Source organism: Macaca fascicularis, chromosome 1 (genome assembly GCF_037993035.2).
Source record: "Macaca fascicularis isolate 582-1 chromosome 1, T2T-MFA8v1.1".
NCBI lineage: Eukaryota > Metazoa > Chordata > Mammalia > Primates > Cercopithecidae > Macaca > Macaca fascicularis.
Window position 1 is genome coordinate 214,352,544 of NC_088375.1, and position 27,136 is coordinate 214,379,679.

The 27,136-nt window shown below is 54.6% G+C and overlaps 1 protein-coding gene across 5 annotated transcripts in view; it reads left to right on the top strand.

Moving 5' to 3' along the window:
* Positions 1-1,806: 1,806 nt before the first annotated feature.
* The window catches only part of KIF17 (kinesin family member 17), a 54,915-nt gene continuing 29,585 nt past the window's right edge, over positions 1,807-27,136 (top strand). For all 5 annotated transcript variants that reach the window (XR_006694275.3, XM_005544544.4, XM_005544545.4 and 2 more), the window contains exons 1-6: positions 1,807-2,133; positions 4,241-4,387; positions 6,008-6,109; positions 9,212-9,401; positions 15,000-15,452; positions 21,951-22,060. Coding sequence is in view for 4 of the 5 variants with exons in the window: in XM_005544544.4 (XP_005544601.1) it covers positions 1,903-2,133; positions 4,241-4,387; positions 6,008-6,109; positions 9,212-9,401; positions 15,000-15,452; positions 21,951-22,060 (1,233 nt within the window). In the remaining variant the exon portion in view is untranslated. The remainder of the gene's footprint in view (positions 2,134-4,240; positions 4,388-6,007; positions 6,110-9,211; positions 9,402-14,999; positions 15,453-21,950; positions 22,061-27,136) is intronic.

Below are 27,136 nucleotides of genomic sequence, written 5' to 3' on the forward strand. Positions count from 1 at the left end.
GGTGCTGAATGGTGAACCAGAGGTCCTGTCCTCAAGGGCTCAGAAGGAATTGCTCAGGGAGACTCAATCAAATTACGTTCCTCTTCTGCTGTAACTTTCAGTGGATATGTCTATAGGAAAAAGACTCAAGTCCTTCTGCACTGGCAACCCGGGCTTGCTTTCTGCTTCTGCAATGTGCCACAGGACCTCCACACAGCCCAGACCGGCATCCTCCACCTCCTCCCTTCCCTTCACCTTGTTAACCACGCAGCCATCATATTTCAGCTCCAGTCAACCTCAAGATGCCTGCCCTATGCCCTGGGCTGAGTGAGGTTCCTTTTTTGTATGTTCCATGGGCTGGGTGCAGTGGTTCGTGCCTGTAATCCCAGCACTTTGGGAGGCCGAGGTGAGAGGATTGTTTGAGCCCAGAAATTGGAGACCAACCTGGGTAACAAAACTTAGCCACTCGGGAGGCTGAGGTAGGAGGATCGCTTGGGACCGTGAGGTTGAGGCAGCAGCAAGCTATGATTGCACTCCAGCCTGGGTGATAGGGCAAGACCCTGTCTCAAAAAAAATACGTTGCATGGAACTGATTATTCAGTTTTTAATTACATTTTCATTTAAGGGATTTTGTTTGTGGGATTTTGTTGCCTGTGTCTGTCTCTCCAGCTAGATCATGGGCCAGGAGGGTTGTCTCCCCAGTATCTGTCACGGTGCCTGACACGGAGCTGACACTCAGTGTTGCAGTGCAAGGAAGAGCCCAGAGGTGTGACAGAGGTGCTCTTCTGGCTGGGGAACTTGCGCTGAGCCAGGAGGGATAGGCCAGGCAGCCTTCCATCCAAAAGATTTGGTTTTGTTTTTGTTTTGTTTTTTTTTTTGAGATGGAACTTTGCTCTTTTTGCCCAGGCTGGAGTGCAATGGTGCAATCTCAACTCACTGCAACTGCAACCTCTGCCCCCCGTGTTCAAGTGATTCTCCCGCCTTAGCTTCCTGAGTAGCTGGGATTACAGGTGCCCACCACCAGAGATGGGGGTTTCACCATGTTAGCCAGGCTGGTCTCGAACTCCTGATGTCAGGTGATCCACCCGCCTTGGCCTCCAAAAGCGCTGGGATTACAGACGTGAGCCACCGCGCCCGGCCCAAAAGACTTGGCTTCTAAAGTGTTTGTTTTACAATCGCGGGTCTTAGAAATAACAAGGGTGGCATGAGAGGAAGCTGTCCAGGGGCTGTGGGTTGTGGGCAGCCTTCCCCTGAGCCAGTACGGGGACGTGGATAAGGGGCAACAGGTCCTTGCCGCTGTTCTCAGTTAGGTCCCTGGCCCGTGCCTAAGGCCTGGGATCTATCTAGGCCGGGAGTCCTAGTCTTAACCGCAGCCTCGGCAAGCTGCGCAACGTCTCTGAACTGGGGCTGTGCGGATTCGAGAAGACAGCAGATGCGAAAGGAGCCCAGCCAGGACTGGTGCTTCCCGCAAGTGGCCACGCGTGGCTGCCCGGGGATTACTCGGGCGAAGCTGGCGGGCCAGGCCAGGCGTTCCCGGGGCCCCTCCTGTGACGCCACGGGCGTTGCCCAGCAACCGCGAACGCCGAGGCGGTGAGCGTGCCGGCGGGCGGCTGGGGAGGCTCCGGGCTGAGGTCCTGCGGCGGCGCCTGCAGCGCGGATCCCCCACGTCCCCGCTCGGGCCGGGCCTCCGAAACGGGCGAGCCCGGGCGCGGGAGGAGGCGGCGGCCCCGGCTCGGGTCTTGCGACTCCCCGCTCCCCTGGGGGCGCCCCCCAAGGGGTCCCCGCCCCCCGCCGCGGCCCCGCCCCTGCCGCAAGGCCCCGCCCCCCGTGGCTGGCGCTGGCCCCGCCCCTTGGCCCGGGCTGCTGGGGGTCCCCGGCGGGGCGGGGGTCGGCTCCGGTCCCGGTGGTCCTGGGCGCGGCGCTATGGCTTCCGAAGCGGTGAAGGTTGTCGTGCGCTGCCGCCCCATGAACCAGCGGGAGCGGGAGCTGCGCTGCCAGCCGGTGGTGACTGTGGACTGCGCGCGTGGCCAGTGCTGCATCCAGAACCCGGGCGCCGCGGACGAGCCGCCCAAGCAGTTCACCTTCGACGGCGCCTACCACGTGGACCACGTCACCGAGCAGATCTACAACGAGATCGCCTACCCGCTGGTGGAGGTGAGGGCGCGGGACAGGCCGCCCTCCAGGCCGCAGGGCATGGGGCCGCCCCGAGGGTACCCAGGGGGCGGCACTGCCCCCCAGCCAGGCGGAAAGGCCCTCGAGGGGCGCAGGCAGACGGGAACAGGTAGGTCCGGAGGCTTTTGTCTAGGCGGGACACAACCAGAGCCTGCCTCTAGTGTCGCCTCCAGGTCTGCACTGTCCCCAGCGCCTCCGCCTCCCGGGTTCAAGCGATTCTCATGCCTCAGCCTCCCAAGTAGCTGGGATTACAGGTGCTTGCCACCACGCCCGTCTAATTTTTGTGTTTTTAGTAGAGATGGGGTTTCACCATGTTGGCCAGGCTGTTCTCGAACTCCTGACCTCAAGTGATCCTCCCGCCAAGTGCTGGGATCACAGGCATGAGTCACTGGATCTGGCAAAATGGTGACTTTTCATCTTCCCTCACTGGCAAGTCGGGGCACACCCAGCCCTGTTTTGGTTACAGCATGGGTCTTTGCAGTGGAACCGGGCATAGATGCCTTGTGGGCCCTTGGGGCCTCAGAGCAGTTCTCTGGGATGATCTGCCCACACAGGATCCACCCCAAGCCCACACTAAGGTCTAGAATTTGCAAACTCATGAGCTCTGCAAGGACAGGAACAGGAACTGTGTCTACCTGGTTCACCACTTTGTCCCTAGGCTAAGCATAGTCCCTGTCGAATGAATAGAAACAGCCATGAAGGAAGAATGACTTTGGGAACGGCACCGGGTTTGCCTCCTCTCTTCCTTCTAGGCCTCATCTTCCACCCTTCCCCCAGTACCTCCTGCTCTTCACACCTCACCTGTGTGGCTTTACTCAAGCTGTCCCCTCAGCCTGGAATGCCTTCCTCTTCCTGTCACCTGCCCAATTCTCCCTGTCTTTGCCGCCTGGAAAGCTGTGCTTTGTTCTTCCTGCTCTATCCTGTTTTCACTTCTTTGTACTCCCCATCCCTGCTGGCTGCCTGGACTCTTGTCGCTGTGCTCCCGCCCCATAGCCCGCCACGAGAATCACCTGGACGTGTCCAGCTCCCTCCATTGCAAGCGGACATTGGGCGATCACCTGTGTATGGCGGTGCTTCCTGTGCCAATGCATGAAAGAATCCCCATATGCACGCTGCAGGAGCCTCGCAGGTGCTATTCTTACTCTTTAAGATGTTGATCCTTTTTTTTGTTTTTTTTTTGTTTTTTTTTTTTGTTTTTGAGATGGAATCTCACTCTGTCACCCAGGCTGGAGTGCAGTGGCGCGATCTCGGCTCACTGCAAGCTCCGCCTCCCGGGTTTACGCCATTCTCCTGCCTCAGCCTCCCGAGTAGCTGGGACTACAGGCACCCGCCACCATGCCCGGCTAATTTTTTGTATTTTTTTAGTAGAGATGGGGTTTCACCGTGTTAGCTAGGATGGTCTCTTTCTCCTGACCTGGTGATCCGTCCGCCTCGGCCTCCCAAAGTGTTGGAATTACAGGCGTGAGCCACCGCGCCCGGCCGATCTTTTTTTGTTTGTTTGTTTGGATGGAGTGTCACTCTGTCCCCCGGGCTGGAGTGCAGTGGCACGATCTCAGCTCACTGCAATCTCCCTGGTTCAATAAATTATCCTGCCTCAGCCTCCTGAGTAGCTGGGACTGCAGGAGCTCACCACCACACCCAGCTAATTTTTCATATTTTTAGTAGAGACAGGGTTTCACCGTGTTGCCCAGGCTGGTCTCGAACTCCTGACCTCAGGTAATCTGCCAGCCTCAGCCTTCCAAAGTGCTAGGATTACAAGCGTGAGCCACCCCACCTGGCCTAAGGTGTTATTCTTATCATCTTATCAATGTGCCTCAGTAAGGCCAGCCCAAGGGCACACAGTAAAGGTGGAGATGGATGTGAGCCCTCAGCGCAGGCTCTTCCCCACCCACACACTGGGACAGCTTCCACCCCACCAGACAGTCAGCTCCTTGAGGACAGAGCCGGGCCTTGTTTATCTCCACACTCCAGTGCCATTGTTGGGTGGGGGGACCAGGAAGGGCCCTGAGTCTGTGAGTTAGGGAGCCCTGTCCCGAGCCCTGCTGTGCCTGGTCCGCTGATCACGGGGTCCTGGCTTCCTCCCACTCAGGGCGTCACTGAGGGCTACAATGGCACCATCTTTGCCTACGGCCAGACAGGCAGCGGGAAGTCCTTCACCATGCAGGGCCTGCCGGATCCACCCTCCCAGAGAGGCATCATCCCCAGGGCCTTCGAGCACGTGTTCGAGAGCGTCCAGGTACGGGCTTCGTGGAGGGAAGGGGCAGCGCCAGAGCTGCAGCTGGGCCCCAGAGCACTTCTGACAGGTGGCAGGGACACAGGAAGTGTTCGGAGTCCGGCCTGACCCCGTGCAGGTGAGCAGGGAAGGCTCCAGGTTCTGAAAAGGTGGTGGGAAAAAAACGTAAAACAGAGAAAATTCTGTCCGTGCTTTTCTCGCGTCATTTTTGGCTTCTAACCCTTAGTGGAGCGTTTCCTGTGGATCTGCTGACCCTGTGCACTGGGCCAGGAAGTGGTTGTAACAATCACAGCTTCCCTCTTATTGAGCAATTGTTATGGACCAAGTCGTATGTGAAGCCCTTGGCATCCTTATCTCACTGAATCTCCAGCCTGACCCAGGAGGTAGCTGATAGCCCCATTTTTGAGATAGGGAGGTTGAGACTCTGAGCCTTTATGGGCCAGGTTGAGACTGGACTCTGAATTCATCCCAGCATCCAGGCTGCAGGTGAGAATTACCTGGCGACCATTTGTGGCAGTGCATGGGGAATGGCGGATGGGGACGACCCTGGTCAGCTGCAGAACCCACTGTGCCGCTCCCAGGACTCATCATGGTAGCCAGAGCAATATGTAGGGCCTCGGAGAGCTGCCAGGGACCAGCCCAGAGCCAGTGCTTGGCCCAGGCCTTCCCTGTGGCCTCAGATTTTTGTTGGATTGTTGTTGTTTTTTGAGACAGAGTCTTGCTCTGTCACTCAGGCTGGAGTATAATGGCATGATCTTGGCTCACTGTAACCTCTGCCTCCCAGATTCAAGCAATTCTCCTGCCTTAGTCTCCCAAGTAGCTGAGATTACAGGCGCCCATCACCACATCCAGCTTATTTTTGTACTTTTAGTAGAGATGGGGTTTCGCCATGTTGGCCAGGTTGGGTCTTGAACTCCGGACCTCAAGTGATTCGCCAGCCTTGGCCTCCCAAAGTGTTGGGATTACAGGCGTGAGCCACCACGCCCAGCCAGGGTTTTTGTTTTTGTTTTTGAGATGGAGTCTTGCTCTTTTGCTCAGGCTGGAGTGCAATGGAACAATCTTGGCTCACTGCAGCCTCTGCCTCCCTGGTTCAAGCAATTCTCCTGCCTCAGCCTCCTAAGTAGCTGGGATTACAGGCGTCTGCTACCACGCCTGGCTAATTTTTGTATTTTTAATAGAGATGAGGTTTCGTCATGTTGGTCAGGCTGGTCTTGAACTCCTGACCTCAGGTGATCCACCCACGTAGGCCTCCGAAAGCACTGGGATTACAGGCGTGAGCAGCGCCCGGCCCTGTTTTTTTGTTTGTTTGTTTGTGTGTTTTTTTACCCTGAATAACGGGGAGGCCTCTGTTTCCTTTCCCATGAGGACTGTAGACAGAGCATTAGACAGCAATATGAAGATGATACAACTCAAAGAGGCCTGGGCACCCACCAAGCTGGAGACGAGGAGAGAGCTTGCCAGGAGGGCTGACAGGGCGGGTTGGGTTGGAGACTCCTCTTGCCCCGACGTTCCTTCTCCTCCCATGATGTCCTGGTGGCAGAGGGCCCAGGGCCCAGGGCCAAGCCTGGCAGCAGGTGGACTTGGAGCTCTGATGTCTGGGTTCTTTCTGTGTACTCCCTGCAGTGTGCAGAGAACACCAAGTTCCTGGTCCGGGCCTCCTACCTGGAGATCTACAATGAAGACGTGCGGGACCTCCTGGGGACTGACACCAAGCAGAAGCTGGAGGTGGGCACAGACCCAGTGTGGGCAGGTGGGGCTGGTAGGGGGGAGGTTGGCATTGGTGCTGCTCCCTCAGAAATATGGGAAAGTGTCCTGAGGGTGCCGGCACTGGGACACTGAAGTCGGGACTTTTTTTTTTTTTTTAAATAAAAAAATTTTTTTAGGCAGGGCGTGGTATCTCTTGCCCATAATCCTAACACTTTGGGAGGCCGAGGTGGGCGGATCATTTGAGGTCAGGAGTTCGAGACCAGCCTGGACAACATGGTGAAAACCCATCTCTACTAAAAATACAAACCTAGCCGGGCGTGGTGGTGCATGTCCGTAGTTCCAGCTACTGGGGAGGCTGAGGCAGGAGAATCACTTGAACCCAGGAGGTAGGGGTTGCAGTGAGCTGAGATTGTGCCACTGCACTCCAGCCTGGGCAACGCAGCGAGACCATTTGGAGACAGAGTCTCGCTGCGTTGCCCAGGCTGGCCTCGAACTCCTGGCCTTGAGCCTTCTACCTCAGCGCCCCCAGTAGCTAGGACTGCAGGCATGTATCACCACATGCACCCAGCCACTTGGTGTTTTTTATGCGGGAGCCTCCAGCCTCCCACCTAGAGTTTTTCTACCGCGTTCTCTCTCCTAGTGCAGCTTAATCATAGCTCAGCCCCCAGACAGGGAATCAAAGACAGGAGGCAGCACAGGGTGTTGTTTCCACATGTCAGTCCCAGAAGGCCAGCCTGTGGGGTTAGGGCACTCTGGCCCCCTGCAAACCTTCTGCTAACCTGCACTGGAGCAGCAGGGAACCCTCCTCCCCCTCCTCACTACCCTGGACCCTAGAAAGGCCTCAGTTAGCCGGGCTTAGAGGGGCCAAAGGCTGGCAGCTACGCACACTTGTTGCAGCTGAGCCATGGGCCTCAGGCCTATTGAACCAGCTGCCTTGGGGGCTGCAGTGACAGATGCGCTCTCTGAAACACACTCCGGGGGCCACCGGGCTTTAGACACACTCCCTCGAGGAGGATGTGCAGATGGCTCTAATGTAAACCTCCTGGCAGTCCAGGAGGAGGCACCGTTCTAATCCCTTATAACAACAGATGAGGAAACTGAGGCTCCATGTGCCTAAGTAAGACCAGCCCAAGGACGCACCGTCGATAAAGAGTGGCGATGGGATTTGAATCCGGGAACTCCACAGCACACACTGTTAACCCGTGTTTAACAGAGGCCCAATCGTGGTTATAATCAGAGGTTATTACATCACTTAAGGCCAGCAAGAGGTTTGGGGAAGCAGAGTTCTGTGCCCTCCCCCTAGCCACTGTAAACTACCATCCCAGAACCCAGCCCTGTACTGTCTGATCTGGTGAGGTCTGAGGGGGCCTCTCCAGCGGGTTCTCCCCACCCATGTCCCGGCAAAGTGTCAAGGGCTCCCCTCCCCGTGGCAACGATGGACACGTTCCTGCCATGCTCCCCTCTCTCATCCTTGCCGCATCCCAGCTGGTTGCCATGGTGACCCGGCTCTGGCCTCCGCAGCAGAGATGAGCAGTTACCAAGGAGCCTGGTGCGCAGCTGGGGGCTGTCACTCAGCGCCTCCCCAGGCGTCGGGGGTGGAGTGAGGTTGGGAGTGCGGTGGGGGGAGGACCCCTGAGGCCATCATAAGTTTGGGAGCAGGGAGCCTTCCTGGGCTGGAAAATCTCATGGCAGGAGACCTCTTGGGTGAGGGGTTGTCTCCTCGGGTTGCTCAGGCCCGAGATGGCGACTCATCCTTTTTGTAACTGACCCCTGCTGAGTACTCACAGAACTTTTTTTTAGATCTGTTCTCTTCCTAATCCTCATAATAATCTTGTAGAAATAGGAGTTATCATCCCCATTTTACGGAAGAGAAAATTGAGACCTAGAGAGGCAAATTAACCTCCCCAACCAGCAAGTCACAGAACGGGGTGCCCTCTGGCCACACGCAGCTCCGTCCTCTGAGCTCCCTCCTCACAGCTGCCACCTGGGCCAAGACCTGCCTTCTGTCATCTCAAGCTTCAGCCACTGCAGGATGCTCCGGCCTGTGTCTGTGCCCTATCCCTGGAGCCTTCCATCGGCTGTGACCCCACTAACAGCTGTGACCTTCACCTTCTCCTTTCTGGGTGTCAGTTACTCATCTATTCCATGAAGCCCAGTCCCTTGGTGGGGCTTGGCTGTTTTTTCACGCTTCAGCAGATAGGACCACCCCTGACCCCCACCCACGCCCCTCCCACAGCTGGGGCCTGAGCCCACCTGGGACCCCCCTAAAGCTGCTGGGAGCAAAGCCGCTGAGCCTCCTGTGGCTCTGACCCGCAGGACCACTTGCCAGACTAATGCCTTTTGTCCTCATTCATTCTGCTCTTGTGCCAGAGTGGTTTTTTTTCCTCTCACACTTGGAAAATACTGCATTTCACAGCTCTGGGTCTGCAACAAAATGACTTTGCTGCCTGGAAAACCAGCAGGGAGCCAGCAGATAAATTAACTTACTGCTGCCATCGCCCTGAGGGCTGGGGGCCTCCGGGCTGTGAGCCTGTGGGGTTCTGGGCAGCCAGTGGCCTCACCTGTGATCTGAGGGTTTGGGGATATTCCTGCTGTTCTAGAGCCACGGCGGAGGGGATATGAGCCCTAGCAACAGGGCGAAAGGAGACAGCACTCGGGGCTCATGGGTGGCGACAGACACAGCCCCTGGGATCTGAAGCTCCCTGACGGAAAACCGCTTTTGCAATCGTAGCACTAACAACAACAGCACAGACAGTGGCTGGCATCTATGGGGCACTTAGGTGCTGGCACCATGCTAAGCACTGTATGTGCCTTATTTTACGGATTCCTCCCCATATCCCTGTGAGATAGCTGTCTCATGCCCATTTCACAGATGTGGAAACTGAGGCTTAGGTTATCACTGGCTGAAGGTCCCCCAGCAAGTAGGAGGCAGGGGTAGGTCTGAGGCTGGCTGAGCCTGGAACGCACGCCTCCCTGTGACAGGTGTGTGAGGTGCCAGCCTGCACTGCAGGAGGGCGAGGGCGGTCCGCATGGGGCCCTTCTCTCTGGTTCCTTGACCATCCCTGGTCCTAACCTTTGGAGGCTGGAGGTTCCACCCCTGACCTGTTTCTCCTCCCTCAGCTGAAGGAGCACCCAGAGAAGGGCGTGTACGTGAAGGGGCTGTCCATGCACACGGTGCACAGCGTGGCCCAGTGTGAGCACATCATGGAGACCGGCTGGAAGAACCGCTCAGTCGGCTACACGCTGATGAACAAGGATTCCTCACGCTCCCACTCCATCTTCACTATCAGCATCGAGATGTCTGCTGTGGGTATGCGAGCTGCTGCGGGCGGGGGTGGCGGGGGGACAGATGACCCAGCCACACTTCCACTCCCACTAGCCAAGGCGTGCCACCTCTCGGGGTCGCAAGAGCCCCTGGAAAGTGGGAAGAGATGCTCTAACAGCCTGGAGGGAAACCCAAGAAGATCCTTGGGATGCTGGGACCGTGTTCCCAGGATAAACAGCAGCAACGACAGTAACGCTGGGAGCCAACATTGAGCACTTACTGTGTGCCAGACAATTTTTATTTATTTTCTTGTTTTTTGAGACAAGGTCTTACTCTGTCACCCAGGCTGGAGTGCAGTGGTGATCTCGGCTCACTGCAACCTCTGCCTCCCAGGCTCGGGTGATCCTCCCACCTCAGCCTCCTGAGCAGCTGGAACTACAGGTAAACCACCACGCCTGGCTAATTTTTTGTAGAGATAGGGTCTTGCTATGTTGCCCAGGTTGGTCTTGAACTCCTGAGCTCAAGCAATCCTCCCGCCTTGGCCTCCCAACGTGCTAGGATTACAGGTGTGAGCCACTGCGCCCAGCCAATATGCCAGGTAATGTGTGTGTATTGTGTCACTTACTCCTACAGCACTCCCATGAGGTGGATACTGAATCATCCCCATTTTACAGATGAAGAAATCGAGGTCACACAACTAGGAACTAGCGTCAGAGCCCAGCTTCTATCCCGGGGTCTTCCTCTGGAGTGTGTGTCACTCCAACCCTGTGGATTCTCCTCTCTCTAACATTCTCTACTCCTCAGTCATCTCATTATTGTTTTTTTCTGGAAGAGCTGCTGAGAAAGCGAAGAGGAAGGAAAGAAACCCATGTTTATTTGGGGGCCCCATTGGTCATCTACAGTGCCAAACTCTTTATACCTTTCATTCCATTTAGAGACAGGCACTAGAATCCTCATTTTATAGATGAGGAAACAGAGGCTCTGAGAAGGAAAGTGATTTGCTTGTTCAAGGTCTTACTGCCACTAACTGGTGGAGCTGGGATTTGAACCCGGGTCTCCCTGATGTCTGGGTTTTCCCATGAATACTGCAGCTGCCTCCAAGTTGTGGTCCATCATGACTAGAACTCCAAAGAGCAATGGGGCAGGAGGTGGCCTCAGCCCAACTGGGAACATAATTCTGGAGAGATCCCTGACCCAGCGATCAGGGTCAGGAATTAGCTGGGTGTGATGGTGCATGCCTATAGTCCCAGCTACTTGGGAGGCTGAGGTGAGAGGACTGGTTGAGCCTGGGAGACCGAGGTTGCAGTGATCTGAGATCACACCACTGCACTACCCAGGGTCAAGGCCTGGGTAGATGGAGCCTCCCAGACATATTGCCCAGCCGGTGTGGTGACCTGGCCTTGGGCCAAGCCCCAGTGCTTGCTTGGGTATGAGGCCATGAGTCCCAGTGTCCTGGGGGTGCTGATATGGGGAAGGCTGGGACCAGCGTGGTCACAGCCTCGATGCTGCAGCTTGGGGAGGCACAGAGACCAGGGCAACTGAGAACAGATCAGGAGAGAGGAGGGGGGAGCGGGTTTGGGGGGCACCTTTTGGTCTTTGCAGGAAGGTTTGAAGGATGAGGCAGGCTGGTTGCACATTCACCTTATAAAATAATGTGAGCTCAGTGATGATGGTAAGAAAGTAGGGAATGGTAGGGAACAGTTACTCATAGTTCTGACACCTAAACACCACTAACATTTAAGCATTATATTAATATATAATAATTATTTATATTTATAATATAATTCTTTATATTGTTTATTTATATATAAATATACAATATATATACACACACATATATACACATTGGTTTTTTTTTTGTTTGTTTGTTTGTTTGTTTTTGAGACAGCTCTGTTGCCCAGGCTGGAGTGCAGTGGTGTAATCTCAGATCACTGCAACTTTGGTCTCCCAGGCTCAACCAATCCTCCCACCTTAGCCTCCCAAGTAGCTTGGAACTACAGGCATGCACCAGCACACCCAGCTAATTTTTATGTTTTGTAGCAACAGGATCTCGCCATGTTGCCCAGGCTGGTCTCGAGCTCCTGGACTCAAGCAATCCACCTCAGCCTCCCAAACTGCTGGGATTACAGGCATGAGCCACTGCGCCCAGCCCGTATTTTCTTTTGATCCTTTTTTTCCTATGAATGTTTTAAACACAGCTGAAATCTTATGCCATGGTTTCCCCTGGTTTCATCTCCCTTGCCATCACTAAGCATTTCTGCATGTTACTGTCACCGTGTCTTCATGACCATGTGTGGTGGCCTGGCTCATGCCCTTTTCCAACTGGTCCTTGATCAGTGGTTTCCAGTTTCCCAGTGCTGGAAGTCATGCCATGATGGACATCTGTGTGCACAAAGCTTTTTCTCCTCTGAGAGTCATTTCCTCAGACTCGGTTCCCTGGAAGGGAGTTCCTGGAGCAAAGATAACACACGTGGTTAAGGCTCCTGTTCCGTTCTGCAAAGAGCTTCCCAAAGGGACAGCACCAGGTTCCTTCCTGTCCTTTTTTTAGAGACAGGGTCTCACTCTGCCACTCAGGCTGGAGTGCAGTGGTGCAATCATAGCTCACTGTAGCCTTGAACTTCTGGGCTCAAGCATTTCTCCCATCTCAGCCTCCTGAGTAGCTGGGACCACAGGCACACGACACTACACACCCAGCTGTTTTTGGTGTGGTTTTTTTTGTTTTCTTTTCTTTTCTTTTCTTTTTTTCTGAGACAGGGTTTTATTTTGTTGCCCAGGCTAGAATGCAGTGGCATGATCACAGCTCACTGCAACCTTAACCTCCTAGGCTCACGTGATCATCCTACCTCAGCCTCTGAAATAGCTGAGACCACAGGCATGCACCACCACACGTGGCTAATTTTTTTTTTTTTTTTTTTTTGAGACAGAGTCTTACTCTGTTGCCCAGGCTGGAGTGCAATGGTGCAATCTTGGCTCACTGCAAACTCCGCCTCCCAGGTTCACGCCATTTTCCTGCATCAGCCTCCCGAGTAGTGGGGACTACAGGCGCCCGCCACCATGCCTGGCTAATTTTTTGTATTTTTAGTGAAGACGGGTTTCACTGTGTTAGCCAGGATGGTCTCGATCTTCTGACCTCATGATCCACCCACCTCAGCCTCCCAAAGTGCTGGGATTACAGGCGTGAGCCACCACGCCCCGCCCCAGCTAATTTTTTTTTTTTTTTTGGTAAAGAAGGGGTTTCACCATGTTGCCCAAGCTGGTCTCGAACTCCTGGGATCAAGCAATCCACCCATCTCCCAAAATTCTGGGATTACAGATGTGAGCTGCTGCCCCTGGCCTGTTGTTGTTGTTTTTGAGACAGAGTCTTGCTCTGTCGCCCAGGCTGAAGTGCAGTGTCACAATCTCAGCTCACTGCAACCTTCACCTCCCAGGTTCAAGCAATTCTTGTGCCTCAGCCTCCCGAGTAGCTGGGATTACAGGCATGTGCCACCATGCCTGGCTAATTTTTGTATTTTTAGTAGATACAAGGTTTCACCATGTTGGCCAGGTTGGTCTTGAACTCCTGACCTCAGGTGATCCACCTGCCTTGGCCTCCCAAAGTGCTGAGATTACAGGCGTGAGCCACTACACCCAGCCTGTTGTTGTTTTTTAATAGCCTAAAGAACTGGCTGGCGGCCGGGCGCGGTGGCTCAAGCCTGTAATCCCAGCACTTTGGGAGGCCGAGACGGGCGGATCACGAGGTCAGGAGATCGAGACCATCTTGGCTAACACAGTGAAATCCCATCTCTACTAAAAAAAAATACAAAAAACTAGCCGGGCGAGGTGGCGGGCGCCTGTAGTCCCAGCTACTCGGGAGGCTGAGGCAGGAGAATGGCGTGAACCCGGGAGACGGAGCTTGCAGTGAGCCGAGATCCGGCCACTGCACTCCAGCCTGGGCGACAGAGCGAGACTCCGTCTCCAGAAAAAAAAAAAAAAAAAAAAAAAAAGGAACCGGCTGGCTACGAATGCGCTGTTTACTTCTCCAGACCACCAACCTGTCAACTAAAGAAAAATCAACAAGGCTGGGCACAGTGGCTCATGCCTGTAATCCCAGCACTTTGGGAGGCCAAGGCAGGAGGATCACTTGAGGCCAGGAGTTTGAGACCAGCCTGGGCAACATAGGGACACCCAATCGCTAGAAAGAAAGAAATTAGCCAGGTGATGTACGCCTTCAGGCCCAGGTACTCGGGAGACTGAAGCAGGAGGATTGCTTGAGCCTGGGAGTTCGAGGCTGTATTGAGCTAGGATTGCACCACTGCACTCCAGTCTGGGCAACAGAGTGAGATCCTGTCCCAAAGGCAAAAAAAAAAAAAAAAAAAAAAAAGGCCGGGCGCAGTGGCTCAAGCCTGTAATCCCAGCGCTTTGGGAGGCCGAGACGGGCGGATCACGAGGTCAGGAGATCGAGACCATCCTGGCGAACACAGTGAAACCCCGTCTCTACTAAAAACTACAAAAAAAACTAGCCGGGCGAGGTGGCAGGCGCCTGTAGTCCCAGCTACTCGGGAGGCTGAGGCAGGAGAATGGGGTAAACCCAGGAGGCGGAGCTTGCTGTGAGCTGAGATCCGGCCACTGCACTCCAGCCTGGGTGACAGAGCAAGACTCCGTCTCAAAAAAAAAAAAAAAAAAGAGACATCCTACTGAGGATAATAGACTGGGGCCTACGGCCCAGAGCGGCTCTGTCAGTATTTCAGGTCACAGTTTATATACAGGTGGTGAAGGCAGCACCTGCAGAATCGCATCTGACTTGCTCAGAATCACATCAAGGTTTGGGTGCAAGAGCACATCCGGTGATAGATTCCAGAGGCTTCCTCACAAACCCCGGCAGATATTATCTCATGTGTAGGAAGAGGCATGGCCTAGGGTCTGTCTTTAAGTGAGGTGGTGATTCAGCCAGAGACATGGGGAACTGTAGACTCCATTCTGTTTTGTCTTCAAAGCATATCTGCGGAGCTCTGCACAGCTCTGCACGTTGGCACAGAGGCAGCGGCTTTGCGAGCTGATTATGCTGGCAAGTGGAAAAGAGCAAACGTGGCTTCTAACATCTGCCACTTTGTCTCACAAACCCTAATGGGGTCTCATTTTGTTGATGTGGGGAATTGAGAATCTGGGAGATAGGTGGCTCTGCTACTGCCACACAGCAAGGAGACGACAGGACTGGGTTGGGAACCGGGTCCGGGAGTCTCCAAAGCAGATGTTTTCTGTGTTGAATGACATAACTCCCTGGCAATCCAGCCACACCCCTGCCCTTCTCCACCTTTGACCTTGCAGGAAGCCTTCGGGAGCTGCTGTGGCAGCCAGAGGCCCTGTTGCACTCAGAATGGTCTCTAACTCCAGCCCCTGCTCCTGGAGACAGCCTGCCCTGGGTTCTGATGGTGGCTATAGTGTTTAGCAGCTGTGTGACCTTGGGCAAGTTCCATGCCCTCTCTGAGCCTCAGTCTACCCATCTGTAAGATGAGCCTAATCATAGCACCTGCTTCCTGGGGCTCCTGTGTAGCTGAGGGGAAACCCTCGGTGGGCAGGCATTGAGCACCCAGTGCCTGGCACTGATTGCCCTCGATACATAGGGCTCACCCGAGGCCCTCGCCCCTCTGCCTGGTCTGTCTGCAGATGAGCGGGGCAAGGACCACCTCCGGGCGGGCAAGCTGAACCTGGTGGACCTGGCGGGCAGCGAGCGGCAGTCCAAGACCGGGGCCACGGGCGAGCGGCTCAAGGAGGCCACCAAGATCAACCTGTCGCTGTCGGCGCTGGGCAACGTCATCTCGGCACTGGTGGACGGGCGCTGTAAGCACATCCCCTACCGTGACTCGAAGCTGACGCGGCTGCTGCAGGACTCACTGGGCGGCAACACCAAGACGCTGATGGTGGCCTGCCTGTCGCCTGCGGACAACAACTACGATGAGACACTCAGCACACTGCGCTACGCCAACCGGGCCAAGAACATCAGGAACAAGCCGCGCATCAATGAGGACCCCAAGGATGCGCTGCTTCGCGAGTACCAGGAGGAGATCAAGAAGCTCAAGGCCATCCTGACACAGCAGATGAGCCCCAGCAGCCTGTCAGGTGGGACCACGTTGGGGTAGTGGCAGGAGGGCCAGGTCCCCAGGAGAAAACTTCCTCCCCTCTGTTTTCTCGCCTCCAACTTCCCATCTAAAAGACAGTGGGAGCAGCATCCTCCCGCCCCTCAGCCCCATGTGAGCGCTGGGCCCTGGTTGGAGACGGCCCAGATGGTATCTGCTTGTCAGTGCCCTGGGAGGAGGGCAGTCTCTCTGGCCTGTCCCATCTGATGCAGGCTGTCGCCCACTCCCCACCTCTGATCTGCTCATCCATTATCCCCACCCCACCCCCACCCCCCCGTCTGCTGCTGTCCGTGGCATTGTCGCAATACGTGTTCGCTGCTCAACGGCTGGCAACTCGCTCCCCACAGCCGCATCTGCTCTTCACGGGCACCTCGTCATAGCAGCTTGTGCGCCACGGCATTTGCCTGTCACCTGGCAGGTGGAAATCCACACCTGGAGCATTGGCCTGAAGGGGCTTTGGAACTGAAGGAGTCTTAAGATTTTTTTTTATCTCAGAAGCTCTTAGGGAAGAGAACACAAAAAAGCTAGTGTCTATCTGTCCATTCATCCCCCTCCCACCCACCTTCCTCTCCATCTGTTCATTCTACACACACCCATTCACCTACCCACTCATCCACCCATCTGCCCATCCTCCCATTTACCCATTCATCCACCCACCTTTTTGTCCACCTACCCACCTTCCTACTCACCCCATTATTTATCCATCTGCACAGTCACCCATCCACCCATCCACTCACCCACCTATACATCTATCCATCCATCCATCCATCCATTGATCCTTCCATCCTTCCATCTACCCATTCCTCCCTCCATTCCATCAATCAATTTCTTCCTTCCATCCATCCATCTACACAGCCACCCACCCACCCTTCCATTCATCCATCAATGCATTCACTGACCCTTCCTTCCTTTCTTCCATCCATTCATCTGTCATCCATCCATGCATCCATTCATCCATTGATCCTTCCTTCCATCCATTTGTCCATGCATCCATCCATTCATCAATCTTCCTTTCATCCACTCATCTATTCATCCAGAGATCCTTTCTTCCTTCCATCCTTCCATCTCCCATCCATCTATCCATCCATCCATCCATCTATCCATCCATCCATCCATCTATCCATCCATCCATCCATCTATCCATCCATCTATCCATCCATCCATCCATCTATCCATCCATCCATCCATCTATCCATCCATCCATCCATCTATCCATCCATCTATCCATCCATCCATCCATCTATCCATCCATCCATCTATCCATCCATCCATCCATCTATCCATCCATCCATCCATCTATCCATCCATCCATCCATCTATCCATCCATCCATCCATCCATCCATCCATCCATCCATCCATCTATCCATCCATCCATCCATCTATCCATCCATCCATCTATCCATCCATCCATCCATCTATCCATCCATCCATCCATCTATCCATCCATCCATCCATCCATCTATCCATCCATCCATCCATCTATCCATCCATCCATCCATCTATCCATCCATCCATCCATCTATCCATCCATCTATCCATCCATCCATCCATCTATCCATCCATCCATCCATCTATCCATCCATCCATCCATCTATCCATCCATCCATCTATCCATCCATCCATCCATCTATCCATCCATCCATCCATCTATCCATCCATCCATCCATCTATCCATCCATCTATCCATCCATCCATCCATCTATCCATCCATCCATCCATCTATCCATCCATCCATCCATCTATCCATCCATCCATCCATCTATCCATCCATCCATCCATCTATCCATCCATCCATCCATCTATCCATCTCCAGCCTTCCTTCTGTGTACCCACCTATCCATCTTCCATTCATTTTATCTACCCATCCATTCACCCATTCTAATCACCCACCCCATCCACCCTATCATCCATATATCCACCCATTCATTCACTCCATCCTATCATCCATTCTTTTATCTATTTTTCCACTCACCTGCCCATCCATCCATTCAAGATTCCCTGAGCTGCTCCTCTGTGTGTGGACCCGTGCTGGGTACTGGATACACAGAGATGAATCAGAGGCAGGCTGTGCCTTGTGGGGCACCTAATCTCCTGAGGAAGAAGGACACTCCAGCAGGCCATCACATGCAATGAGATACACTCTAGGGCAGACAGCTGTACAGGGCAGAAAGGAGTGCGTGGTCAGCCAGGTCTATCTGTGGTGGGATAATGTCGGTGAGGGAAGGCTTCCCGGAGGAGGCAGTAATTGAGCAAAGTCTTGGAAGAGGAGAAATTTCCCTGTTAGGATAAGAGTGTCCAGTGTGTGCAGAGATGCGCAAAACTCTAAGGTGCGTTTGGGGAACTACAAAGCCCTCTGCCGGCTGCCTTGGGTGATGGGAGGCGGTCAGGCAGGACTGGGGTGGAGAGGGCCTTGAACACCATTGCAAGGCATTCCACCTCAGCCATCTGCCTTCCTCCTCTTTCCCTACTCCTCACCCCAACCCTACTCACCCGCAAGATTGGTAAGGGGGAAGACAAGAATGGTGAGGGTACCAGGAGGGAGTGGGGGAGGCTGGGCCTGCGGCCCCCGCACCCAGCAGCTGACACCTGTGCAGCCTTCCATTGGTGACAGAGGCAGCCCCCAGGGTAGAGGCTGTTAGCACCCCCTCTCCCTGGATGAGGAGCAAGGAGCCCAGCCAGCAGAGTGACTGGGGTGGTGCTGGGTGGATAGCTGAGAGCTGAGCAGTTATCACCCGCTCACCTCCCAGCTCCGCAGACAAGCAACTCAGCCACTGAGAACCTCAGTCTCTTCATCTGTAAAAGGGACATCATAATGATACCCGCTTTGTGTGTGCTGTGAGGCAACTGGGAAAATTACCTGAGATCATGCATGTGTGGGCTCAGCACGAGGCCTGGCACAGTGGGCTCCAGAGACAATGTGTGCTGCCTTCACTTTGGAGCTGGGCCTTGAGACCAGGGGTGCCTGACCCAAAGCTCCCTGTGTTTTCCCCGCCCAGGACTCACTTTAGACATTTCCCCCTCAGCCCTGGTTCTCCCTCTAGCATATCCCTCATTTTCCCTTACAACAAAACTTGAAACATCCATCTACTTTTACCGGTTCCAGTTTCTCTCCCTCCGCTCTCTCTTGCCCTTACCCAGACAGGCCCTGTCCTGGCCCACTGATGCTGTCCTTGTCATCTATGGCCTCCTGTTGTGGAGCGCAGTGACTGTCCTGGGGCAGGCCTCACCTTGCCACCTCAGCACCAGTTGGCTCAGCAGACCCCCTCCCTTCATGAGACCTTTGCTTCCTACATGCCTCTGCCCTCGGTCCCCTCCTGCCTCCCCACCCACCTCTCCTCAGTTCCCAGGGGCGAGTCCTTCCTGCTCCCTGGCCTCCTAACCCTGGGCTGTCCTGGGCTGGACCTCTGCTGTCCTCTCTCTGCACTCGCTGCTAAGGTGGCTTCGCCTGGGTCCCTGGTGTTATCACCACCTCTGCGCTCCCGACTTCCCCACATGCAACCCACAGCCTGGCCATGCAATTTGTGGTCGTGTCTCTTTTTTTTTTTTTTTTTTGAGACGGAGTCTTGCTCTGTTGCCCAGGCTGTAGTGCAGTGGCGCGATCTCGGCTCACTGCAACCTCTGCCTCCTTGGTTCAGGTGATTCTCCTGCCTCAGCCTCCCAAGTAGCTGGTACTACAGGCACACGCCACCATGCCCAGCTAATTTTTTGTATTTTTAATAGAGATGGGGTTTCACTGTGTTAGCCAGGATGGTCTTGATCAGGACCTCGTGATTCGCCCACCTCGGCCTCCCAAAGTGCTGAGATTACAGGCACGAGCCACCTTGCCTGGCCTCGTGTCTTAATTTATAAACGTGACTGGGTGACAGCACAGAGAGGTCAGCGCCACTGAAAGGGAAGTTCACTGTGACTCACAGTGCTCCTGGAAACCTGGGGTCGGGCACACCCACAGGCCACGGGGAAGCACCAGCATTGGTCTGGAGGGAGAAGGGAGTGGGGCCCTGGCCACAGCCTTTACTGGGCTTCCTGTGGGAAAAGCATGGCAGGGCCTGGAAGGCAGGTTGGGACCAGCTGATATGAATAATTCTGGTAGGTTTTTGGGTCGAGGGGCTGTTCCTTATTGTCTATGCCTGGCCCTGGGTCTGTTCAGGGCAGGGGGAATCTTGGCCTGGTGTGAGAGTTATATACAGCAGGTGGCTTGGGGTGTGGACTCGGGCTCGGCTGGTTTATATACCAAAGATGGACTCACTGACTCGTGGTTTACGGTTTCTAGGAATTATCTAGCCCTGAAGGGCAGTCTAATCCTGCCCAGCAAGTCCTTCAAGATAACAGAACATCATGCAATGTAGAAAACAAGTAAAACATACTATCCATGTCCTCTGAATTCCGGACTTGAATCTGCAGCTGTGTAATAAGCATTTCAAACCCAACATGTCCCACTGTCAACTCGATGGGCCCCCAAATCTGCTAGGCGTGCTTCCCCCCCACAGCTGATGGCGGCAACTCAGGTGTTCAAACCAGGCACCTTGGGGTCACCCCTGGCTTCTCACTTTCTCTCAAATCCACATCTAGTTGGTCAGCAGCTCCTGCCACCTCCACCTTCAAAACTGGCCACAGCCTGGCCGGGTGCAGTGGCTCATGCCTATAATCCTAGTACTTTGGGAGGCTGAGGTGGGCAGATCACTGGAGGTCAGGAGTTTGAGACCAGCCTGGCCAACATGGTGAAGCCTCGTCTCTACTAAAACAGAAAATATTAGCCGGACGTGGTGGTGTGCACCTGTAGTCCCAGCTACTCAGGAGTCTGAGGCAGGAGTATCACTTGAACCTGGGAGAGGGAGGTTGCAGTGAGCCAAAATTATACCACTGCATCTAGCCTAGGCGACAGAGCAAAGACCCCGTCTCAAAAAAAAAAAAAAAGAAAAGGAAAGAAAAAGAAAACACTGGCTACAGCCTGTTCACTGCTGCCCTCCAGCCTGAGTTTCTGCACCACCCCCCACGGGTCTCCTAGCGCCTGCTCTGGTTCCCCTCAGTGCACTGTCCGCGCAGCAGCCAGGGAGAGCCTGTTCAAATGCAAGGCCTGTGACTGCCCTGTGCACACCTGCCCCGTTCAGTCCAGAGTCACAGCCAAAGCCCTCACCCGGCCCTCCACAGCTCTCACAATCTGGCATTATCCCTCTTGGACTTCTCTGCCTGTCCTGCCCATCACTCCCTCCCCTCCAGCCACACTGGCCTCCTGGCTGGGCCAGGAACAGTGCAGGCTCACAACTGCCTCAGGACCCTCGCACTCACCACTCCCGCCCTCTAGCAAGCTCCTCCTGTGCCTGCCTCTCCTCGCTGCTTCCTTCATGCCTTGACTAAAAGACCTTCAATAAATAAGCTGTTTATTTATTTATTTATTTATTTATTTATTTTTGTAGACAGAGTCTCGCTCTTTCGCACAGGCTGGAGTGCAATAGCGCCATCTCAGCTCACTGCAACCTCCGCCCTCCCGGTTCAAGCAATTCTCCTGTCTCAGCCTCCTGAGTAGCTGGGATTACAGGCTCCCGCCACCATGCCCGGCTAATTTTTGTATTTTTGGTAGAGACGGGGTTTTACTATGTTGGCTGGGCTTGTCTTGAACTCCTGACTTCAAGTGATCCGCCGCCTCAGCCTCCCAAAGTACTGGGGTTACAGACGTGAGACACTGTGCCCGGCCTAACACACTATTTAAATGGCAACTTGGGCCAGGCAAGGCAGCTCACACTTTAATCCCAGAAATTTGGGAGGCCGAGACGAGAAGATTGGTTGATCCCAGGAGTTTGAGACCAGTCTGGACAGCATGGTGAGACCCCATCTTTACAAAAAAATAAAATAAGATTAGCTGGGCATGGTGGTGTGTGCCTGTAGTCCCAGCTACTCGGGAGGCTTAGGTGGGAGGATCATTTGAGCCCAGGAATTTGAGGCTTCAGTGAGTTATAATCCCAACACTGCACTCTGGCTTGGGTGGCAGAGCAAGACCCTGTCTCAATAAATATATAAGTAAATAAATTGCAACCCTTCTAACTGCTTCTAACTCCCAAGCACCCTCCCTACTTGCTTTTTCTTCTCAGTACACATCACCTTGTAACGTGTTACCCATTTTGCTTATTAATTTTGATGGGAGGTAGTCAGGCAGGGCTCGAGTGGAGAGGGCCTTGAACACCACCACGAGGCATTTCACCTTGTCCATCTGCCTTTTGCCTCTTTTTCCCAGTGGAAAACTCAGCGTGGGTGTGGAGTTTTGTCTTTGTTCACTGCCGCATCCTCAGCGTCTAGAACATCGAGGTGCTCCATAAATATTTGTTGGGTGACTAACAGCCTTTTACATGGAGATGTGTTTGAAATAAGCTCAATACTTTAAAGTCTTTTTGAATGACCATGAGGTCGTCTTTTTACAGATTTCCGTGTAATTCCTGCATACCATCTGCCCCTTGTCCTGGCTGCTAATTTCTGTTTCTCCTCCAGCCTTGCTGTCCAGGCAGGTGCCCCCAGACCCTGTGCAGCTGGAGGAGAAGCTGTTGCCCCCACCTGTGATCCAGCATGACATGGAGGCCGAGAAGCAGCTGATCCGGGAGGTGAGATCCAAGTGGGTGGGAACATGGAGAAGGGGCAGGCAGGTGTGGCCCAGCAAGAAGGGCAGAGCTGCCGCTGGGTCCAATGCGGTATCACCGTACCTTCACCTTGGGGTTGGTCCTGAGAAAGTTGAGGCTCAAAGAGATGCCAGGACTTGCCCAACGTCACACAGCAAAGAGTCTGAGCCAGGATTTGAACTTGAGTTCTTGACTCCAGACTGCAGTCAGTACTGCCTCAGGGCCTGCATGGTGAGAATAGAGGGGTGCAGGGGCGTCTCCAGGGGCGTGTTCTCCCCCTCGGTTTTGAAGGAAGGGGTAGCTGTGCATTGATGGAAGCAGAAAAGGCATGCCTGGCTGTGGAAATGGCCTGTGCAGGGGCGAGGCAGTCAGGGTGCGGAGGAGTCTGTCCCGCAGCAGCCGTGAACAAGCCAGGGTCTTAGAGCCAGGCAGCCCGTTTGACCAGCAGGTATGTGGTGTTAGCCTCCTGGAAAAAGCTGTCACCTGGGGCGCCTGGGTCCTCTCATGTGAGTGCCTCCCAACATCCCTGGGAAGCAGCGGGTGAGATGATGCCCCTGATTTCCGAAGGCAGAGCTGATCCCCAGAGCAGGACTTCCACAGCCAGGCGTGGTGGGGCCTCCCCACTCCTGCCTTTGGCTCCATCCCTGACTCCAGGCTCTGTTGGTTTCCAGAGAATCCCGCCTAAATGCTGCATCCTGAGACCTGAGTGTGCGGTGGAGTTTGACATGTGGCAGTCCCTTTATTCATTTATTTATTTACTTATTTATTTTTGAGACAGCATCTTGTTGTCACCCAGGCTGGAGTGCAGTGGTGCGATCTCAACTCATGCAGCTGCAAACTCCCTGGCTCAGGTGCTCCTCCCACCTCAGCTTCCCAAGTAGCCTGGACCACAGGTGCATGTCATTACGCTTGGCTAATTTTTAAATTTTTTTGTAGAGATGGGGTCTCTATGTTTCCTAGGCTGGTCTTGAACTCCTGGGCTCAAGCGATCCTCCCACCTCAGCCTCCCGAAGTGTTGGGTTTACAGGCATGAGCCACTGCGCCGGGCCTGATGGTCCCTTTAGATCCCTGGCTTTTCCTGATTTGGAACCCGATGCCACGCAGGACGAGCTATCCAGGGGCTGGGCCTGGATGTGTCCGCTGCTGGACCCCTGCCACTCAACTACGACCTCCCATTCGGGTCCGCCCTCAGGCCTCGGAAGCCCCTGTTGGGCTGTGGGGACCTGGGGCCCAGCCTCTGGGGCAGATAGGAGGACTTTGGGGGTCTCAGTCCTGTGGGCCAGAGGCCTGGGAGAAATCCAGGCCTTGGGTGCTGTACGTGACGGGCGGGGCCTGTGCTGTTTGGGGAGAGGCTCGATGGTGCCCCCAGCGGACGCCGTCCGCCCCTGCTGGCTCTGGGAGCTCTGCGGCGGGCACTGCCTTTCTCCCTCCACTGCCGTTTCCAGCCCGGGTGTCAGGTCCCTTCCTGTAGCCGTGGGGAGGCTCCCAGGGAGGCTTTAGCAAGGAGGGGCCCTGGGGGATGGCTGAGCTCAGATAAGCCCACAGAAACCAGAGAAGCCAGCCTGCTGGAGTTCGGAGTGGGCATGGAGTCGCACAGGGGGGCTCGGAGGCTGGGAGTCACATATGGAGTCGCAGCCCGGGGGGCTTTGGTCACAGATGGAGGGGGTGGGGCGGGCTGTGCAGGATGGGGACGGAGGCTTCCTTCCCGGGAAGCCCGATGGGGCCGGCGGCCCCGCTCTCCGGTAAGTAGGGCACTGCCTCCCCCTGGTGGTCACCAGGGAGAAGCGACGCCGTTCCTGGCAGGCCCCCGGAGAGCCACGGATGGGGGTGCCTTCTGCCCTGGGGATGGGGTCGCCTGCCTCCTCCTCGTGGGGCGTCCCAGTGGACACTGCGTCAGAGTGCTGCTGCCTGACGCCACCGCCACCAGGATTCCAAGAAACCGTGAGGTTTCTTCTGTGAGCCATGCTTGGAGGAAGCGTTGAAGATGTGTGTGCCCCCCGCACCTCTGCTATCCCTGCTTCCTTCCTCCCTCCCATTTGTTCTTTTCCTCAACTCTCATATTTATTGAGCTCCTGCTATGCTCCTGGGACCATGTTTCGCTTTCTATTCCAGAACCATTCAGGAAAAGGGAGGAGGCCCCTCTGTGTAGGGAAGGGCACGGGCCGGGAGCCGGGTTTCGGTCCCCAGTCTGAACCAGGGGTTTGGACCGGAAGATTCCTGGGGTCCCTCCAGCTTTCACTTTCTGCAGGTCCATCCTTATAGGCTCTGTGACCTTGGGCAGGTTGTTGGAGCTCTCTGAGCCTCTGTCTCATCTGCAGAACAGGCATCATAGCGCCTTTCCTGCTGCTGCTTAGGGATGTAAGAGGATGAAATGAAGGGCCGTCTTCTCCTTGGCGGGCTGTGTATCATGTACCAAGCAAGAGTTGGGGGTCAGCTCCGCCATTCAGACCTTAACAGGCATATTGTGAGCGCTTGCTGAGTGCTGGACACTCTAGCCAGAGGGAGATGTGGGGCCAAGGAAGGGTTTTTCATGCTTTAAATGTGGGAAGTAAGAGAGCATGTCTTGTAGACTGTCGGGAATTATCCAGCACAGAGGGAGAAGTCGAGGTACAGGAAGGAGGGGGCGGATCGCAAGCACAAGGTCCTGGAGCTGTGCGGCGTGGGATGAGAGGAGGTGGAGCTTCCGGGTAGACCTGCAGGTGGACGGGAAGGTGAGGGAGTCCTGTGCCTCCCTGTTCTCTGTGATTCACCAGGCAACGAATGTGGGAGGAGAGGAGGGTTGGGAAGACAGAGCGAAAGGGTGGGACTGGGGCTGTGGGCTCAGCCATGTAGAAGCCCACCTGCCTGAGATTCGGGTCCCGTGTTTAAAAGTGAGAATGGGGTTGGGCGCAGTGGCTCATGCCTGTAATCCCAGCATTTTGGTATGCCGAAGGGGGCTGATTGCTTGAGGTCAGGAGTTCAAGACCAGCCGGGCCAACATGGCGAAACCCCGTCTCTACTAAAAATACAAAAATTAGCTGGGCGTGATGGCATGTGCCTGTGATCCCAGTTACTTGGGTGGCTGAGGCAGGAGAACTGGTTGAACCCGGGAGGCGGAGGTTGCAGTGAGCCGAGATGGCGCCACTGCACTCCAGCCTGGGCGACAGAGTGAGACTCTGACTCAAAAAAAAATTAAAAATTAAAAAAAAAAGGAGACTGGTGGTGCTGTGCACATGCATATGTTGTGTCCGTGTGTGCGTGTGTGCATGTATGCGTGCATGCGTGTGCATGTATGTGTGCATGTGTGCCTGCATGTGTATGTGTGTGAATGTGTGTGTGCATGTGTGCCTATGGGGTGCATGTGTGTGTGCGCATGTGTGCCTGCGGGTACATGTGTGCCTGCATGTGCATGTGTGTGCCTGCATGTGTGTGCGTGAGTATGTGTATGTTTCCATCCGTGTATTGCTAAGGTGAGGCCTGGGTTTAACCAGGGTCAGGGCTGTGCTGGGAGAAAACAATAGAGGGGCTGGGTGAGGGAGTCAGGGATGTTTACTGACTCGAGCCATGGGTCCTGGGATGACTCGAGCCATGGGTCCTGGTGAGGAGGGCAGCGAGAGCAGGGAGCAGTGGAGGAGAGGGCTGCAGGGCTCTGAAGAGCTGCCTGGTCATGGAACCTCCCTGGGCCTCAGTAACACTGTGGGTATTGCTTTGAGGTTCAAGTGTATCTAAAAATGTACTGAAGAATGCACGATTACATCTGAATTATTCTCTGTCCCCTTCTCTCCCTCCCTAAGAGCCTAAATCAGTGCTATCCATGCCAGTTTGTATTTGCCAAAGGGATCTGGAGATGTGGGAGTATGACGTGGTGCTTGCCCACCCCATCCCTGTCCTTGTCCCCTCTCTCTGGCTTACTACAGTGGCAGGCGCGTCTGTCAGCAGTGGCTCCAGAAGACAAAGGGTCCCAGACTATCTTTAATTCATAAATGCCCTGCCCTTCTCTTGGGACGTGTGTGTCAGAGGCCTGAATATGTTGCATGCCCATAACCTGCAGTTCTGCCATTTACTGGCTCCACAGGTGTTTCTTGAATCCCTCTTCTGGCAGGCTCCGAGGTTACAAGACAGGATGGTCCTTCCAGCCTGGCCAAGATGGTGAAACCCTGTCTCTACCAAAAATGTAAAAAATTAGCTGGGTGTGGTGGTGCACACCTGTAGTCCCAGCTACTCAGGAGGCTGAGGCAGGAGAATTGCTTGAACCTGGGAGGTGGAGGTTACAGTGAGCTGAGATCACACCACTGCACTCCAGCCTGGGCAACAGAGCGAGACTCCGTCTCACAACAACAACAAAAAAGGACAGGATGGTCCTTGCTCTCTGGAGGGTGCCTTCTGGTAGGGGAGACCAACAATAAACTGTAATCAAATACGTAGAGATGATCATGGAGGAAGCAATGAGTCAGGCAGAAGTAGCAGCTCCTGTGGTTACTAGGAAGCTGGAGAGACAGAAGAGACACAAGGAAGGAAAAGAAGCAACTGGCGGCCCTTGCCCTGGTGTCAGAAGACAGCAGCTGTGGAGGGCTGTGAGGAAGGGGGCGCTGCTGAGACAGCTCACACACTGTTCACACCCATTCACACACCACACACCCATTCACACCCATCCACCCACCATTCACCCAGTCACACCCGTTCACACCCATTCACACACCACACACCCATTCACACCCATCCACCCACCATTCACCCAGTCACACCCGTTCACACCTGTTCACACCCATTCACACCCTTCCCCGGGCAAGTGTGTCCTGCCCTTGGCTATCTCCCAGGAGTCCTCATCCTGGGGTAGTGAAATGATTGAAAACCCCATCTCTACCAAAAACACAAAAATGAGCCAGGCATGGTGGGGTGAGCATGTAATAGGCTACTTGGGAGGCAGAGGCAGGAGAAGCACTTGAACCTGGGAGGCAGAGGTTGCAGTGAGCTGAAATTGAGCCACTGCACTCCAGCCCAGGTGACAGAGTGAGACTCTGTCTCAGGAAAAAAAAAAAAAAAAAAAAGCAATAGAGGAAGGGACAGAGAGCAGTGCAGGAG